General features: G+C 33.4%; 1 protein-coding gene across 1 annotated transcript; it reads left to right on the top strand.

Annotated features, from left to right (window-relative positions):
* The first annotated feature begins 27 nt into the window (after window positions 1-27).
* Window positions 28-9,536, top strand: LOC130640738 (uncharacterized). The gene is made up of 10 exons (XM_057447267.1): window positions 28-439; window positions 2,437-2,599; window positions 2,782-2,862; window positions 4,599-4,835; window positions 5,391-5,561; window positions 5,912-5,944; window positions 6,156-6,233; window positions 7,226-7,558; window positions 7,743-7,856; window positions 8,268-9,536. Exons 1-10 carry the CDS (start codon window positions 374-376, stop codon window positions 8,312-8,314), a joined length of 1,323 nt encoding a protein of 440 aa, XP_057303250.1. The 5' UTR covers window positions 28-373; the 3' UTR covers window positions 8,315-9,536.
* Window positions 9,537-20,321: the final 10,785 nt, after the last annotated feature.

Raw genomic sequence — 20,321 nt, 5'->3', positions numbered from 1 at the left:
AGTCTTTTCTTCAGCTTAAATCCTTAAATGACGCGGATCGAATTTGTTTGTCAATTCCTTGGATAAATACGATAAGCATTTGATCAATAAATCGGCGATTCGCTGTTAAAACATGTTTAATGGCACTAAACAAATAAAGGTCAAAATTCTTTTAGTGCATTTCAAACTATTTGTGGAATTACGGTTCACAATACACATCTATACATACATGTTATGAAAAGTGTAAGAACGTATTTTTGACTGCAAGGAAATATTTTACGGATTTTAAAATAGTGTTCTGGTAAATGGTTTATGCACTAAAAAGCGGAAAGCTACAAAACGTTTATTTTCTTAAGTCATAAAAAAGTTGTGTTACAGGAGAGACTTTTAAAAGATGATATCCATGTTGCATCCATACAACCCTCAAGCAATGTTGTTTGCCATCATATTTGTAATCCAGGTAAGTCATTTGGCTGTCTCTCTTTCTTACCCTAGATTGTGCCATCATCTTCAGTAGATGGAAGTTCTAACAGCTATTTGCACCTTTTTTTCTTTGAAAATTATTTTTCTTAGCTTGTCCGCAGTAATAATGTTTATATTTTTCTGAAAATAAGTCTGATAACACAATGAACAGAACTGTAAATCTTACACTCTACTTTTTTTTATACAAAACTCAGGATGAGTCAATTTGAGTAAAGGTCTCTGGTTATTACTGCCCTTCTCTTTCAGATTTCAATTTGAAAGTCAACCCACTTCAAATTATTAACACCCTTCTCAACTATCGGTTTGAAAAAAATAATAAATCACGGGTTTTCATTTAGCAATTGAGACACCATTTTTAGAGGTTTTATAATATCAATTTTCTGTCATAAATCAACATCTTCGGATTTCGTGATATTTCAAAAATGTAACCTTACCCGGATTGTTTAAGTGCTTTTCAGATGGTGCTAACTTCTTTTAATGCTAGGTGTCTTTTTGTAAAAACAATGTGAGAGAAATAATGACGAATTTTTACTACGTTACTTATACAAAAAGACCTTGAAACAACAGGGTGTCCAATCTGTCATGAATTTTAGGTGTAAGCGGTTAATCTATTTTTATTTTTTACGATATTAGGATGGATTAAATTTTAGATTTGTTCTTTTACACTCTTCATCATTACGAAATTTCATGTTTTTTAGATAATCTAAGATTTCAATACGTGTAAAATAGCTAGGAAAATCGGAGAAACGTCAAGAATTTTAGTCAGAAATTGACAGGAATAAAGAGTTAATACTGAATGTACAAAATTCAGATGACAACCTATGGATACAACCTGTGACATTAAAATCGCTAAAATATGTAAGAAAATGATGACGGGGTTGTGTAATTATGGTCAAAATAGTCATTACATATTCGAAAACAACATATTTTACCCAATCCATCTTCCTCGCCTCCAGGACTATTCCTTAAAAACGTTGTGCCGTCCTGCAGCAATCGTTTCGTGCAAAAAAATTTGTGACCGGTGTATAATAAAGATAGGTTGACCATCAAGTCCCCATCTATTAAGACCCTATTTTGCTCATTGGAGTTCCTTTTCTTTCCCCGAAGTTTGTTGTGATAACCTCTCACAGACAGAGATCTTTAAGTGAGATAGCCATTGACCTAGATCTGTAGTTTAGGTGTCTTTTATCTTATTGCTGTAACTGTATGATATTTTGACAGACCTAAATTAATAAAAAACTAGTCGTTAGCCCGTGGAAAAATCCACGGGTTCGTCCGTCGCAGCTAAGCTACCATTTTGCGTGACAGATAGACGGGCGGACGGACAGACGTATACGGGCATTATAATAGATAATATAAGAACCAAACTAAAAGTAAATGCCGATGTCGACAAAGAAAATGATAAAAAGTTTAAGTTTTTACTTTCTCTGAGTAATAAAAATGAAATAGAAAAAATTTTGGAAGATTACCGAGACTTTCACTAGCACAAAAGTTCCCTTATTCTCTTCACCGACTCGACGTGTGCTTGTTCACTTCTCGTTGAATATAAAGGTATGTCAACGCAAAATTTAAACGTTTTGATTATTCTACCAAGCTGCATGTTAAGCAAAAAATCATCTAAGTTTTAAGAAGTAGTTAGTGTGACAACCTTAGATTATAAATAAAAACGGAATCAGTTATAGATTAAAAAAAAAGCCTTTGGAACATCCCAAGCCTTATCAAACCTTTCAACACAACAATAATGTTCAGTTTGTTCGTTGCAAAAGGTCTGGTATAGTCTTAGCAAAGCGCATTTTCGTGCCCAAAATTAAATACTTTGTTACGGTTACTTGAAGAAAATATGAAGTTGAATTTTAGTTTTAAATAAGACCGTTTAGCATTAACAAAATTTAAACGCTCTAATAAAAGACGTTTCTTCAAACAAACCGTGTGTCACGAAATATGTACTTTACTCCCCGATCATGCTATGTTTAGGGAGTGACGTCATTCTTATGTCCAACACGAAGATGTCCGGACATTCCAGTTGATCCAATTTGTGGAACAGATATGAGGACGTATAAAAATTTGTGCAAGCTGCGAGAAAGTTCCTGCAAGAACGGAAAATCGATAAAGATTGCCTACGCTGGCAGATGTACAGGTAAATCCTACCTACCCTTCGATCACTTTGTTTTACCTATGCGAATGTGGTTTCAAAGTCGATACATTTTTGTCACCATTTTCATGTGTCTTGTCCTATTTTTAGTTTTGCCGGCACCGAAGGTTGTAAACTCTTCCTTCTGTTTAAATTTCCTAAATTTAGTTTTGCGTAATTTTTTTCAGAATGCGAAGACAAAGAAACTGCGAGAAAGCTGCTGGTACGACAGTTTTTTGAAGTTAGTGGTTCACCTTGTCAAAAGTTTGGTAAGCACAGATAATTGTAGACATTTTTTGTAAACAACCTTCCCTGGAGGATAACAAAAAACAAATATACGTACTAAGATACTCTCCGTGTGAGAAACAATAAATGAAACGCGGAAGAAGGAAAAGTGGGGGAGAGTGAGAATGAAAACTAAAGCAAAACGGAAGTCAAAAATTTTACTGCAAGAATAATAAACATCGGTTTTAATAAGCATCGGTTAGTGATTATCCTCCGATTTTTTCGAAAAGTGTATGCTGAACGTCGATCTGTCGTTCAAGTTTTACATCATCCCTCCCTATTCTAAACATAAAAAATACAAAATGAAGTTTATGAGTATTGTCAATCGCTAAGGCGAAGCGTATACGCTATACGATATACCGAATATTATACGACAACATTTTATTCTAAAAAAACGACATTTTACGGTGTATACTATTTAAATGTCAAACAAGAAGCCCTGGGGGCTCTAAGAATTTCCGTTCGCTACCAAAACATTTGATGACAACCTGCTTATTCGTTGTGTTATCGTGCCAAACATTCGAAGAGGTTTGGTGCATGAAGCTCTGAAGATGAAGCACACAAGTGACATTATATCTTATAATAAACGCAAACAAAACGTGCTAACAAAAAATACAGCCATTCATGGTTGAAAGTCTTGCGATTGAAACGTTTATGGTCTTAAACGGCATTTAGTTGACACAAAATCAAAATTTTGATGTGACCATTATGTTCAGCATACTTTTTTTGTTAACTTTGCCAATTTTTGTTGAAAATGAAGCAGCTTTAATTTTTGGACCAATTTTGGCCTAAAATGGCATTTAAAGGTGGCAAAAAATTAAAATTTTAATGTCATCATCATGTTCAGCATACTTTATTTGTTAACTGTGCCAAATTTTGTCGAAAATAAAGTAGTATTAATTTTTAGGCCAATTTTGGCCTTAAATGACATTTAAAGTGGCAAAAATTAAAATTTTAATGTCACCATCATGTTCAGCATACTTTATTTGTTAACTGTGTCAAATTTTGTCCAAAATAAAGTAGTTTTAATTTTTGGACAAATTTTGGCCTGAAATGACATTTAAGTGACAAAAAATCAAACTTTTGTATCACCATCATATTCAGCATACTTCATTTGTTAACTGTGCCAAATTTTACCGAAAATGAAGTGGTTTTAATTTTTGGACCAATTTTGGCTTAAAATGGCATTTAGGTGACACAAATCAAAATTTTGATGTCACCATCATGTTCAGCATACTTTATTTGTTAACTGTGTCAAATTTTGTCCAAAATAAAGTAGTTTTAATTTTTGGACCAATTTTGGCCTAAAATGACATTTAAGGTGGGAAAAAATTAAAATTTTAATGTCACCATCATGTTCAGCATACTTTTTTGTTAACTGTGCCAAATTTTGTCCAAAAACAAATACCAATTTGGCCTGAAACGTCATTTAGATGACTTCCCAGTACTTAGGGAGTTTGGGTACGAAGTTTAAATCTGTGACGTTGCAATTGACTATTTGGGACAGGGTTAGTTAGATCCTCCTCTCAGAGAAACGTGAAATCCCAGGGTCGATTTTTTCTCAAAAAATGCTCCGAAAGAAAAAACGACGGTTTTAAAGAATTTCCTACTCCTTCGGGCGCGGAAATTCAATGATTTAACCTCGTCCGTCTCTAGCATCGGATTTGTGTATAGCGTCACCTCTAGAGAAGTAAAATTATGTCGACATATTTCTTCGTAGGCATCCCAAACGATCAAACGTTGAGAATGTGTTTACAGATGAATTTTTTAAAACTGGACAAAACAAAAAGACAATATGTGAAATATAAAACCTTCTCCATACTCTTTCGCGAACTTAAAAAATATCGCAAGAGCAGAAAATGCTTAAAAACAATGGCAAAGCATTGTGATGTAAATAACGACAAAAAAGTTACGGAAGACGAATTTATTGGATGCTTTATGACAAGTACCAGCTCAGGTGTGTTGACTAGTTCTTTTTTTTACGAAAAAGGATTCTACTAGTTTTTTACTTTTGAGGTTTTAAACTGAGGTTTTAAATTACCTGAATATAAATTTCTTGGTCGTGTATTTTTAAAGCTTTGAGCCGCCATTTTGAAGTCTTTCTAACCAACCAACATCCAAGAATCAGTACAAAGTTTCAGCCTCCCATTACGAATAACAACGAATACTTTTGACTAACCCTGTTTAAGAATATTCAAGAATATATATTCCGTTAGGTCTGTTTATATTAAGCTTTCCAGCCTACAGTTTCCTAATGTTTGAACGTTGGCGTCTAATAGAAGTAATACGACCAGAAAAAATTCTAATAAGCATGCCAAATTACTTAATGTTGAAAACGCTTTAATGGAAACTTTTGTTCAGAAAAAAGGTTAAATGAAGTTAAGTTAAATTTTAAAAAGGAACAGCTTTGATATTGCCTAGATTTTTTAATTCATCGTGAGATTGACAAAAATGTGTCTAATTATCTATTTATCCATGTCGTACCACTAACTGTAATTTATATGACCATTAGAACGAACTGCCCGCTGTACAGGAAAGTCTAGAGACTTTAGTTGTCTAAAAGATGGGAAATACGCAGCCCTGCAATGTGTTTTAAATGTGTGCTACTGTTCTGCTGATGATGGAAATGTTATTATCCACTTCAAAGAAGAAGACAAACAGAAATACGATTGCACCAAAGTGAGTAAGTGAGTCTAAAATTTTTTAAATCTGATCTTGATGATGTTCACTAGTTTTTTCGATGTAAAACCGTGTTATAAAAACTTAGGATTAGGCGAGTAGGCAAGGCAGCTATTTATAAATGTTTCGTTATCGTACAACCTTGTCCCTAAGCTTCTTTATGCTTATGATATGTTGACGGTACGAAGCCGCCCCGAAGTTGATTCTAATGGTCAATTAGTTGGTTTTTCTACTTTTTAGTCCGCTAGATTTAGTGAAAAAGTTGCTTCTAACTGGAGAACGAAAATAAATATTCATTTTAAAAGATATATTTTGTGTGAATTTGGTTAAAAAACGATTTTGTTTCTTTTTTAGGAGAAAATTGGGAAGCTCGAAAAACACTAACATGTAAGTGTCGAACGTTTTCCGTTTATATCGTAATTGAGGAAACAATTTCCCCCTTTTAGGCAGTTAACTTTATTTCCTAAGTCGACAAAATTATTGTAATTGTTGAAAGTTTGAAATCTTAGTCAGTAAATTTGTTTAACTGTTAATATTTAACTCTCGTCATATATGCACCTACAGTTCTTGCATAGAAAGTATTTATGTTTCCCCTTAGCAAAATGTACAGAATCAGACATGGAAGATTTAATTTCAAAATACAAAACGAGTATAGAAGATGAAATCATAGCTAAAGGTAATACATTGGTCATCGGAAGTAATTTCTAGTTATTTAGTTATTGTGTGTATATTAATTGCAGTTGCAACCACCCTCTTAAAAAATATTCAATCAATGGCTTTTTATAAAACATACGTCTTGTTTACTCACCCAAACACTAACCTGGGTTTTTTTACACTCTTCTTCCTGACCAAAAGAATAAAATTTTTCTTAGTTTAAAATGGTGTCTTAGATCTGACATCTGTTAGGCAAAAACATAAAACGTAATCGAAACCTGTACATTTTACATACTTTCACTTAACGTATACGTCACAAAGCAGATAGAACGTTTTTTTTTTCACAAGATGTTGTAAAAATTATGACTTAACTTGCTAATTAATTTTTAAGACCAGATAAGCTCAAGTTAAATATTCAACAGACTGCAATGTCTCCACTCTTGATTCTGTAATGTGGTCATATTCACAGCATGCTACGTAAAGTGATAATAATTATTTAATTGTTTTTAAAGTTTATCGTCGTCGTTATTGTTGTTGTTGTTGTTGTGGTCCTCTTTGTTGTTGTTGTTGTTTGTTGATATTATTTTTGTTGTTTCTTGCTGTCTTTGTTGTTGCTTTTTGTTATTGTTGTTGTTAGTTTTGATGTCAGATACTATTTTATCACAAATTTAGTTTTGAGCCTTGAAAACTTTCGGAACTACAGAAACTTTGAGATTCTACCATAAAATAAATAAAAAATAAGAATCCTTGTGAACCAGGATTAGTAATTTCTTCTTTTCCTTTATATATATTTTTTTTCATTCGGTTTTTCTACATTCCTATATTTTTTAGCTCGACAACATCAGTTTAAGCCTTTACGGGTTATATAAAAATGGCGGCCTAATAACTTCGACGTAATCTTTACTTCGCCCTTCCTCCTTCGCCCTAATCATACGACGCAAACCCACAAAAGGAGCTAAAAACTTTCTACCAAAAAATTGTTGTTGTTTTTTAAATCTCGCGCCTTTTTTATAGAACCAAATTTCATAAAGCCAGTAAAAACAAGCATTGAAAATTTCTTAGCTGAGCGTGGTTTTCGAAGTATGCACACAATCAATAAGTTACTTGTTTGGAAATTCAAGCAGCTTGATAGAAATAAAAATGGCGCACTTCAAGAAAACGAATTAAAAGTTGTGAAGAACGAGTTAAAAGATATTTCGACGCTTTGCACGAATTCGTTATTAAATTCATGTAATGTAAACCAGGACTTATACATAACTAAAAAGGAATGGAGAATTTGCTTAGGGTTTAAAAAAGATGGCGCATTTGTTCCGAAAAAAAAGAAAAAGATGAACGAAAAAGGAAAAAGTAAGATTTTATTTGATCCAATCTCATACAACCTAGTTTTTCTTTAGCCTTGTTTCCGAGAACCTGTTATGGAGTTTTTGAAATTTCAAATGGTTGAAATGAACAAGTATTCTTAAGGCCTAGCTGAGAACAACCCATTTTCATAAAACCCTTGTATTTTAGTGCTTTCCATTTTTTTTTTTAGAGATTCTTCCAACCCGACGTACTGGAGGCTGCCCTCCTGTTGCGTTTTGTACTTTGTCGTGTAATGCTGGTTTTGAAAGAGATAAAAATGGATGCATAACATGCAAATGTAGAGGTATGCAGTGGTATTTTGTCGTCGAATAATCTCTGATTTATAAATTAATAACTGAGCAGGGCCTGCGTAACTGATGCATCTCATTCATAATAATAATAATAATAATAGATTCGGTATCTATTCTGCACCATACATCTATATTTTTTCATTACTTAGCGATGTGGTGTTCTCTAACCTTCAACCTTGATTGACTTTCTGTATTTTTTCAACGTTTTCTGATATAGTTAAACATTGCAGAACACCCCTTCCTCTAATAAGCCCCAACCCTAGAATATTTTGCGTAAAACTGATTTTACACAGGAGAAAGAGCGATATATTAAGAATAAACTTATGATACAAATCCAGTTGTAACTCCAGGGGCAGGTCAGGCTTTTGTTATGTTATTAATGCGAGTCTACATTTTATTTTTAGATTTTCTCTCTTTTTTGACAACTTGGAAAGGAGATATAAAAACGTGAAAAAGAGAGCGCAAACAGTTGAAATATTTGTATAAGAGTTAAGAGGAGGCTTCTCATAGATACGCACTGCTGTACAACAACTGTATAAAACAGAACAGTCGGAAAAGTATATTGTAAAGCGCAGATCTGTTTTCCTCAAACTTGTTGTAATGGAGACACAAGAGTGTAATGAATCAATAAAAACTGACTAGAAATAACGTTCATGGTATCCATGGAAACTTAATAAACAACTGATGTGTATAAATATGATTGGTTATTTATAAAAAGAGATGTTGATTTTATAACTACATTTGTAATGGAAATTAATTACTTGGTTATGACCACTTGCATCCAGTTAGTTCCCAGGGTTTTCTTTCATTTACCGTTAGGGTAAACTTTCGCGATGTCACAGCCGTAGCATATAGAATAGCTCTGCTCTTTTTTGAGGGGTGGGTGGTTATTAAAACTTTTTCTCTCGCTTTTTAAAGCTGGTGGCTTAGGGGGAGGGGGGAGGGGGGGGGGTTTGCGATTACATGAGAGGCCGGACAGAACGATTGTCGGCGCAGGACGTTTCCCGGTAATTTTGTCTTGTCTTTACACGGAAAGAAGTTTGTCATACAGTAGAGTTTCCATAACTCGAACCTCTATTACTCGAACGTCTCCTTAATTCGAACGAATTCGTTGGCACCGTGAAAATTTCCTAATAAACTCTTATAAAAAAACCTCTACTACTCGAACCTCCATAACTCGAATGTTCCCTTAAGTCGAACAGATTATTTTGTTCTTAAAGTTTTTTGACTCCATAATTCGAATTTTGTGGCATTTTGAAAAAAATTGATAAGAGTTTTCCTGATCATTTAACTCTTTATCATTTTCATATTTTAATGTTTACGTGTGTTGTGGGCCTTATATTGTTCGAATGCATGATTCGAATGTTTTGTTTGTGTTTCGAACAACAACGCTTTCTCGAAATTTGGGGAAGAAACGTTGGCTTTCCTAAAGGACTTGAATAAAAACATCAAACGAGATTATGATGATACTTGTAAACAATCAATTATAACTGATTTTTTCAATAAATTTGAGCAGAAAACAACTAAAACGCTCTGTTTCTGTATTTCACCAACCCAGAACCCCCAATAAGTAAGACTACGTACTTAATATACTGTTTTTTTTCATCTGGTAGGCAAATAAGGGAAAAATTTGGAAAAAACTTGAAAACCTCGACTACTCGAACGTCTCCTTAACTCCAACGGTTTCCTTTTCCCCCTGGCCGTTCGAGTTATGGAGACTCTACTGCATTTGTCTTCTTTAACTTTTGGAAAGTATCTTGTTCGTCCTATAACACTATGTTTATATTTTAAGAACGTTCTGCCTGAACAGGGATCCTGCTTAGCTCAAGCGGTATCCTAATTAGTCGGGGCGGGACGAAATTGTTCGAAAAAAGAATTATCCATAAAAACACAAACTTTTAAGTATAATTGTTGATGAGGTTGGGATCCCGGTAAACGTCTTGTCTTTGTCTTGCCTCATATTTGAACTCCACTTTAATCGAGGCATTACGGTATTTGGACTTGTGAAGAAGCAACAGTTTGTAATTTATTTTTTATAATTTCTGTAGCCGTGTCTAGTCAGGGATTTTATGCAAGAACTCAAATCCCTTTAATGAAATCGTGTTAAGTAAATCTAAGGATTTTAAGACGAAAAAAAAAGCCGTCTTCTCATGTACGTGTCCGAATATGGTTTTTGATTTGATTTAATTTAATTTAAGGTCATACTAAAATTTCCAAATGTTTTATAAATTAAAAATGAATAAAAATTCTCTTTTTTTTTTTAAATTTGTTTTGTAAAATAAATGTTCATTGTTTTTTTAGAAATAATATATAAATATATATAAATCAACCGATGTCCAGTTTGCTTATTGACGAGTAATAAAGCGTTGATTACGACCGACCAATATAAAGAAAATTCAACAGAGCCTGGGAACTAGTTTCCGTAAAATAGCTACTTTCTATTAAAAAAACAATGTCTATTTTGTTTTGCGTCACAAAAGGTTTTAGGCAAACTTCTCCTCGCGTGCCTTCGGCGTTTTTGACAGAGCATAACTTTTGTTAAGCATGTGAACATGTGAATTAGCGTTGAAATTTTGTTATTGCGGCATTTTCGTCCCATAAACGCAATACGAGAGCACTGCATACATGCTGGCTTTCCGTCCACGTAAGAGTGTTGTGAGTTGCGTTTGGTTATTATATGGTAACCAAGAAGTGGTTAGAGAGAGGTATGGGTACTAAAATACAAACCAAATTTAGTGACATAATGACGTCTTTGTATTTTTTTTATTTGTATTTTTAACTCGACAATCTTTGAATGCAATATTCTATAGATGTACCAAGTGTAATGACATGAGCATCAATTTTTGGATAAATGGCTTCTTTGTTGAAATAAGAAACATGCTTGCAACCTCCCCCTCTTAGCCATTACTACACTACACCGAAAAAGCTCGATGTTAATAGAGTTTACAACGAAAGCGTAAAAGATGTACATTTTCATGCTCTTTGCCAGGTTTGTTCTGTTCCGTTAAGCATCCATTTGTTCAGACTCACTAATTAATGGTCGAGTTGACATTTTTAGTTTTTATTAGTCTGGGAAACAAATTCTTTGTGGAAACCTTTTTAATTAAAATAATTTAATTACAAAAAATGGTATCGAAAAGCATATGTCTCACGGAAATGTAAGTTCAGATAATCTCTTGGCAGCATCCTAGAATTAATTTATGTTACTTACTGTGGTTTTAAAAGACTTATATATATACGTACACAAAGAGTTCTACATTTTGAGCCAAAATTGATTTGTAATTGATTCTGAAGCTGAAATTATGTAAAGTATGTTAAGAAAGCCTTCTGTGGTTTTTTTGAACATGTTTGTTGCCAACCACATATAGCGGAAACACATTGCCCTAAAGACCTAATACTTAAAAATAGACTTAAAATGTGAGACAAATGTACCCCGTGATTTCTATTTTAACCTTTAAACATTTGGGAAAATTATGCGTTTATTTTAAACATAGCTTTTATAATAAAGAGTGTTTGGCTTGGACTTAAACTTTCTATACGGTTGGTTATTACAATCTGTTTTGTCGAAGTTACAATAGTGGAAATCAGTTAATTTAGTACTCCCATACTTAATCACTAATTTTCAGCATATACCAGCTAATTCAGCCTACACTAATTGGATAAGGTTTATTTTTGCGTTATGTAGTACAAAAGCCAGACAGTTGAACCAGACGATTGTTGAAATGTCATTTATACACTCGGTCAATGCTAAAAAATAGTAAGTTCTATACTATCACACAAAAACGGTATGTGATAAGTATTACAGTAAGTATTACACATTGTTACAGCGAAAAACTGCTAAAAAAACACCATCTAAAGCGGATAGCTCTGATAGCTAAGACAGATAGATCTTAGGCTAAACTCTTATAAATAAAGTATCTATAAAGTGGACATTCATAAAGCTAAGTGAATGAAATTTCTCACTACAAATGCTCCCTATAAAGAAGACATGACGACAAAAAAATATTTAACGATGTTTTTATATTTTTCTATTTTAGGCGTGTTACAATTTTTTACAAGTTCAAATATTTTTTTACCTATTCGACAGCTTTTCTCAAGATCAACTCTATATTTTCGCCTCAATTCGCTATCATTGTAAAATAAAGTTTAAAAAACATATTTCGGACAAAATTTTGCCTAAAACTATTTTTGACAAAATCTTTATAAAGCGGACAATTTTTTTTGTACCAATGGTTTTCGCTTCAGAGAGATTCCACTGTATGTCGTTTGAACCTTAGATATAAATGCAAATTTACTAGAAAACTAGGAATATTGGAAGAGCGTGATTATGGAAACTATAACGCAGTTATGGTACTAACTCGATAAAAATATGAAACAATCTAGGATGCAGGAAGCGAAATTGATTTTCAATCCACGCAAAAAAGGCTGGTTTCCTAGAGATGTGGGAATAGTGAAGATGCTGGAATAAAAGAGAAAACCGACACCGTATTTACTTTATTCCAGCTACCACTCTAATTATGCTTACTACATTCTCGTTTTCTCTGCCAAATGGCAATTTGATACCAGATGATAAGAATCAAACAACTAATTCTTATTCAATATATTGTTTATTTTTGTCTCTTCCAATCAAACTTCGAAGTCAAGACATTTTCTCCAGGATAAATAAAATTGTTTGTATTTATTTATTTAATGTACTTCCCAATAACGAGATAGTAATGTTAAGTTTGTCGTCTTTCCATAGTACGGATACATTATAGGGCGTTTGTCAAAACACCTTCCTCCACATATGCGCCTATTTAAAGGGGCGTTTAACCCAAACATTATGATTTGTATTTGATTTGTTGTATAATATTCATTTTTCAAGTTGTAAAATTCTACTTAATAATTTCTCTTCATTCTTTCTAATTTTTCTTCTATCTTTCTCCTCTCTCGTTAAAAATTGTCGCATGTGCTCACTGGAACAATTAAGTTCTACTGCTAACTGTTGATTTATAATTTTCAGTCCATAAGAATTAATAATGGCTTCCTGTCGAATTTGTTTTGGTGTTTTCTCGGCTCCGGTTGAATTCATAGATGCAATTTTCAGTTGGTTAACCGTCTTCGATGCTCTACTTTGATGCTTGAGTTCTATTAAAAGTTATGTCTTGAGACAAGCTAGTTTCTGAGTGAATGCTTTAATTTTACTTCTGTTTTTGTTTTATTCTCAAAGGATATCACAAACAAGATTAAAAAATAAATTAATCAACAAAATAAGCTCTTTGTTACCGCGCTGCATAATAAATAACACGGATATAATACAATGTTATCTGATTTATATCCATTTGACTTGATATGCCATGCAGTTGCCATCGCATCGTCATTACATCGGTACGTATAATGCGTCATACTCGCCAATGTGTTATGGCGACAGTTTGGGGGTCCTCCTAACTTATCTCGGATTATTCTGTTTTGAACTCTGAGAAACAGAATGTAGAGCTACATCTAAAAAGCTACACCTAAAGAACTACATCAAAGGAACTGTCTGAAGGAACGTTTTCGTGGTTTTATCGTAATAACCGACTGCACACTCCACCTACAAAATTAGTTCTTACAAAAGATTTAACATTGTCTGTCGATATGCAAATAAAATTAAACCGGGACTTTTAATTAGTTTAACCGTACTAGCCAAGTCACGCCCGTTTTGTGAAATTCGGCCTAATTATTGGCCTAAAACTTGTTTTGATGGATTTTGCATAAACTATAGTTTAGTTAATGATTTTTATTATTTTAGCATGTTTGAGGAGAACGATAAGATTTCTCAAAAAAATTGATGAACGTGGACCAAACTACAGCAAATAAATACATACTGAGAAAATTACAGACTAAACGGACAAGTTTTTATAATTGATAGCCCACACAAGTAAACTGGCCACACGCCTTTATGTTTCATTATGTCGTTTGCTTTTATTCGACGAAACATTAAATATACAATTCCATAGCTAAAATGTTGATAATATCAGTATTCACACTTTTTTTTGGTGCAAAACTGCAACCCGACAAACTGGTTGCATTTTAAAACCCATTATTGTTAAGGCTTCTTTGCCATGCTCATAAGCGAAGCCAAATTGTGGAGTATGCTTGTGTAAACTCCCAAAACAAAGTTGCATTTTCTCCTTCAACTCGAAAAGAATTAAGTAGAATGTTACAAAAAAGTATTACTAAAAAAGCACGCAGAAAAAGCGACCTTAAGATTTTTCAAAATTTAGTACGTTAAACGGGTTGTTGTCAGTTTCTACGTCAGTTTCACACTTTTTCGAAAGTTTAACGGTACAATGTCGTTGCAGATAGTCCCCGTTTTTGTTTCGTAAAGTCCGTAATATACTTTATTGGTAAAAAAAGTGGCCAAAAAGTGATCAAATTTTTCCTAGGTGACTAATTTTTTTTTGCCGACGACCAATTTTTTGCCTGTTTTTTCTTTTTCGGCCATTTTGATTTTTTGCGCATTTTTGAAATCGGTATCAATGAAATATAACGGCAAAAACAAGAACACTAAAAAGAGTCTTGGATCAGTCTGAATAACATTTTTAAAGAGAAGTCTCATTTTTTTTTACACGTTTCAAAGCAGGGAAATGTTCACATAAAAGAAAAATAATCATTGAAATTGACTGATTTATATAGTCTTCAAACTTTCGTGGTCATTTTCGATCTGGAAATTAGTCCGCAAAAGGCAACTAAATTTAAAAATTTACTCGGCAACAAAGTGACTAAATTTTTCCCAACTTTTATTTGTGTATTTTAAAGATCCGAAAAACGCAAAATAATGGAGTGCTATATATTCTGAGTGACGTTGTAAGCATGTGGAATCTCTCGAAAGCGGACATGGTCTAAAACGGACATCTCATAATGGACACTATTCCTTAGAACGGACTGATTTCAGGTCAAGTTCTCTCAAGAAAACAAGGCAGACAGTTATAATTCGGACACTTTATAAAACGGACACTTTTTCACACCAAATGGCATTTTCCCTTGAAAAAACTTTGTGTAAAGCGGACAAATAAAAAAAAATTGTAAAATTTCGATTTTCATCTTTATTTCGTACATTTATTAACTTTTTTATTTACAATTATCTTTTTAATATTTTTTCGCCCAATAACGCTTTTATCAACGCCAACAAACTTGTATAGAACTAGAATTTCCAGACAATAACCAGTCCCTCTGTTTATACGTTTCCCTGTGACTCGAAATGTTATTTCGCAGTTGGGAATTTTTGTAAATCGGTGGAAGAATTTGCTGAGATTTTTAGGGACATGTCCAACTGTACATCCCTCAAAAGTATTTGCCATTGCAAATTTGTCGTCCACGTTGTCTTCTTCGTGAATCAATGAAAAGTTTCATCTCCAATATCCCGTTTCCATGTGTCCATGTAGCCTCGAACAAATACATTAAGAGCAAATCGTTGTTCTTTTAAAAAACTCTTGTGATTCTCACAGGGGTTTTCTGCTCAGGACTTCTCAATAAAATTTTCATGAGCTTGTGCCCTCCATTTTTGCGGAGCTAAGCCAGCGAGCGTAGCCCATTTGTCATTTAAGCAAGGGAAAATATTTCTTACCAACTTTTTTGAAAAGTTAGTCAGGTGTCCACTTATGACCTTTAGTCCAGTTCTGCGTATGACCTCCAGATTAAAACTTATTTTACCTGGCGGATTTCAAAGAAGATATTTTTTGCGTACTGGCGAAATGTTTAAATCAAAATTGGAAATCGATTACGACGTTCAAAAGAGAAAAAAAAACGTAAACAATAAAAACTACTGAGCAAAGTTATAAAGTTTTGTCATGTGTGAGCAGCAGAGGAAAATAAAAAAATAAAGTTTAGTATTTTTGCGTGTTTTATGAAGTCTCCTTGAATTAAGTTTAATAGAGAAACAATCTGTGCTTTAAAAAGAGAAAAAGAAGGAATGAACTCAGGTTTGTAACGATACTACTTTACTACTTTTACTTTCTTAAGTGAAGAACAAATTCTCTTTTAATTTTCCTCTTATATAGCTAGCTAACAAATTTCTCGAGCAAACTTCCGAACCTGCTTTTTTACATTACAATAAAACCATGTCTTTTATATTTTAGATCGCCTAACAGTACCTACAATACGATGGCTATAGTAATAGATAGCTTTAGTATAGAAATATTTTTTAACAAAAATTGTAATGAACTTGTAATATCCTCGCCAGTAAAGATATGTTAAAAAATCTTTTCTTGTACCCTTTCTTTGTTTTATTTAACTAAGTTTAGCGAACAAAACAGTAGAATATAGTATATAAATTGCTTAAAAAAATTCTTGATAGCACCGTCGAGTATAATATTTTGCTTGCGAACATAGGGAACTTGTATATATTATTTATATATTGATAATTTGATGGTAAAATTTGATGTTATGATACTCATGTTTAGATGATATTGCAGTGTCAAAAATTGGAATGTCTGAAAAATATTCGAAATTCCATTGTCATTGCAAATAAAGGGGCTGTTCATAAGGAAGCGGGCTGGCTCGGCTGGCCGGGATCTGGCTACTATCAAGAAACACATACAAAAATAAAAATGTGTTTATATGACAACCGAGCCAGCCCGCCTTGCCGAGATCTCGCTCGTTTTTACGGAGATCTCGGCTAGGCGTGATGAAAATTTTCCATATGAACGGGCCAGGCGGACTCATTTTCTTCTTGAGCACGATCAAGATTATTTTTTTTGTAAAAAGCATGTTTTTTTTCTGTTCGAAAATGCCAAAAATATTGAAGATTTAACTTTTTTGTCAGTTTATATAACTATTGGTGAAATTAATATTATATTATATGCATGAGAACAATAAAATTATAAAAATACTTCAGAAGAATAACATTATTATTAAATTTATTGCTGTGTATTTATCGTTGTTTTGACAAAATAAGCATTATTTGCAGTATTCTCATGGCACATATTTTTTAAAAGAATTCCTTGCAATTTAAACTTCTTTTAGAACGTGATATAAAATATATAAACAACCAGCCTAACCGAGCCAGCCCGGTTAACCGGGCCAGCTGTCATATAAACAGCCCCTAAGTCACAGTAGTTGCAAAGGTGCTTGAACAACAAACATGGCAGGCACAGCTGTCATCAGTTACAAAAATAGTGGAGGATCTCTAAATATGAAAAAGAAAGCAAACTTCAATCCCAGATTTCTTCAAGTAAATTATAAAATATAATGTATTTGTTAGTTGATATTTGTTTTTGTTTGTATAACAGTATAGCGTATGAATGAAACAAGTTCACATTCATCAAATTATAAGTCTCATTTCCTTGATTTAAAAGAAATAGAAAAAGGAAAAAACCTATATAAACAAAAAAAGTCACATTTTCGGCAAAATTTTGCTCTGAAATTGATTTTTGGATACAATCTCTTTAAAGAACACACCTCTATACGACGGACACTTTTTTTGCAACAATGGTGTCCGTTTCAGAGAGATTTCACTGTATAAGTTGTGTCTAATGTGTGGTGGGGTTGTCGGAAAAATCAATAAGGGTAGCTACACTGAACGCCTATATGACTTTTAAACTTTACCCCCTTTCATGAACGTTAAAAACAAATTATGTTAATCTAATCTAACTAATCTCTCCAATTAAAGGACACTCTAGAAGGCGGACACCTCTGATTAGCGGATAAATTACTTTCTCACTGGTCGTTTCTGGTCAAAGTCTCATAAAAACTTTCTAAATACCGGACCCATAGTTAGCGGACACTCTAATTGGCGTATAACAAGATAATGAATATGGCTTTTTTCTTTCCAATTAGCAGACAGTCTAAAAATTTGGATCCAGTAAACAAAAATAAACAAAAATGAATAGTTTTTCAAACATTTATTTTAAACACTTTAAAACTTTACAATCTAGCTTTTTGAGTGGAGAAAAATGCGAAAGAAAACAATCAAAGAAACAAAAAAGTAAACAATCTGTAGTTATTGATGTAGAAGAGTTCTCATCTAATGACAGTGACCAGGCACGGATTTAGACTAGGTCAACCCTGTCACGCGACCTAGTAAAAAAATGCCGAGGATCGAAATCGAATTCTGTCGAATTTAACCGGAATGTGAAGATCGAAATATTCCGCCTTGTTTTCTCATAACGCAAATTGGTTCAACCTATGTTGACCTGACCTGTGTTAGCCAGTCTTGGCTCTAGGTTATTCTGTGAGGCTTTTACCGTGGACTAGAATTAACCTATGTGGGCCTGACCTATTTTTAGTCAGAAATTTTGAAGTCAGCCAGTCTTGGCTCTAGGTTATCCCGCGAGGCTTTCACCGTGGACTAGAGTCAACCTATGTGGGCCTCACCTATTTTAGTCAGAAATTTTGAAGCCAGCCAATCTTGGCTATAGGTTATCCCGCGAGGCTTTCACAGTCAATTAGAATCAACCTATGTGGGCCTGGCCTATTTTTAGTCAGAAAGTTTTGAACAAACCTGTCAAAATAGTTTCATTTTGGTATAAGTATTAGTAGGGCATGCGTAAGATTCTTTTGGTTCTCAACATGTCTTGCGAGAGCTTGAGAAAGCGTGTGAAGTTAGTTTTCGAAAACGAGGATTTTGATGAGCTACCTCAAATCTACGCTGAATTAATTAAAAAGGTTAAATGTAATTATGTTTTGCCATCTACTGACGTGTTGCAAAAGCAACTTACTGTTGGTTTTATCCGAAGAAATTGCCATGCAGAATACTACCTGCCTGCCTACCTATGTAAAATCAAGGTAGGATAGTTGTGCAATTACGTTGAACTGAGTTGTTTATGTTTATCTTTTGTTGTTTCTATAATAGCTATGCGTTTTTGTTACTCTGACCTAGCTACAAAAAATAGTGCTCTGATTAGAGTGCCTTTTTTCGCCAGCAACAAAAAACCGTTGTCCTGCTTTGCAAAATTTTTCCATGAGGGGCTGAACACTCAACTCATGTTCTTTTGGGAAAAGGGGGACTAAAATAACTTATATCAGATAAAAAGATATTCCTCACGGGATTTTTTTTTATATCTTCTGCAAAAAAGTTGTCAAAAGTTTATTGTTGCTTGCACCGAACAGTCAGGGGTGAACTGATGTTCAACTTTTTGGATTTGTCACACAAAACAATGAACCAATTATTTTTTTCAAAATGAATAACTACAACTAATCAGACTCTCCAAAGAGAACTTCAAATTTGAGAATTTGGATAATAAATGATAAAATTTGTTGAATTCAATATTAATCATTTTCGACAAAATGCACACATATTAGACAATGATTGATAAATTGATAAACTTGAAAGATCTTAAAAGAGAAAAAAAATCTGAAGGTGATTGAAACTGTTTAAATTTCTATAACAGAAAAATAAGAAGGTTTGCAGAAAATTGAAGAGGTTAAAAATTATTTGGCCCAGTAACAAAAAACAGCACCCCATTAAAATCATTAACAACAACAAACATGGGAGACACAGCTGAAGAGATTCCTTAAACACTTTTTTAAATAAAATTTCGTAAAATAAAACATTTGTTTGCAAATTTTGCGTTCGTTAGTTGATATCATATGATGTTGATATTTATTGTTGTTGTAAAAAAGTTTTATTACGTTCAATTATTACGTGTCTGAGTTTAACCTATCCAATAAACCTTTTACGTGCAAAACTCGGCTTTATTTTTCAAATATGGGGCTTACATTCCAAAACTTTCCAAATAGCGGACACCTCCAATTAGCGGACACTTTGCTGCGGTGTCCGCTAATTGGGGAGAATTCTGTACTCGCAATTGCGACTTGTGCCTTTGTTATTTTGCTACCGGAAGTATCAGTATACCCTATGGTGCTATGGTTTAAGGGATTAGTTTTCTCTCGAAAAAAAAAGATCGTTTTTGACAAAATTACTAGTTCTGCAAAAAAAGAAAATGTCCAACTATCGATTCCTTTTTTTCACACCGACGGCGTATTTGTCTGTCGCGCGTTCTCTTTTCTGTTGAGAAATGTTTCACTAATGTTTAAAACCCGAAAATTAGTGAAGCAATTCTCTTCTTCGAGTCACTATTGGTATTTCTACGTTAATTGATGTGACCGAGGAGGTTTCTCCTTGATGTGACTAATGTTATAACCAAATCAATTTTTCATTTCCAACCTGTTTGCGAAAACCAACAAAACCAATATGATGCCATGCAATATCTTCTCTGTAAAATTAGAAAAATTGGAATAAAAAAAAATTGGAATGTTTGGAAAAAAAGTGACCTATTTGACAAATATTTTGTCAAAGTGCAAGCTAAAAAAGATATTTATAACGCCGACGAATTCGGTCTCTTCTGCCAACCACTTTCAAATAAGTCCTTGCACTACAAACGTGAAAGTTGTAGTGACGGTAAGCACAGTAAAGTAAGGCTTACTGGATTGGCTGTTGGTAATTCTAGAAGAGAATGTTTGTGATCGAAAAGTCTGAAAAACCACGTTGTTTCAGT

Source organism: Hydractinia symbiolongicarpus, chromosome 4 (assembly GCF_029227915.1).
Source record: "Hydractinia symbiolongicarpus strain clone_291-10 chromosome 4, HSymV2.1, whole genome shotgun sequence".
Taxonomy (NCBI): domain Eukaryota; kingdom Metazoa; phylum Cnidaria; class Hydrozoa; order Anthoathecata; family Hydractiniidae; genus Hydractinia; species Hydractinia symbiolongicarpus.
This window is presented reverse-complemented; position numbering and strand designations above follow the sequence as displayed.

Excerpts from the sequence above, each read along its gene's own strand:
- LOC130640738 (XM_057447267.1), top strand. The coding sequence starts at position 374 with ATGATATCCATGTTGCATCCATACAACCCTCAAGCAATGTTGTTTGCC. Across the intron at positions 5,945-6,155 it reads AGCTCGAAAAACACTAACAT|CAAAATGTACAGAATCAGAC; the intron begins GTAAGTGTCGAA and ends GTTTCCCCTTAG. Across the intron at positions 6,234-7,225 it reads AGATGAAATCATAGCTAAAG|AACCAAATTTCATAAAGCCA; the intron begins GTAATACATTGG and ends CCTTTTTTATAG.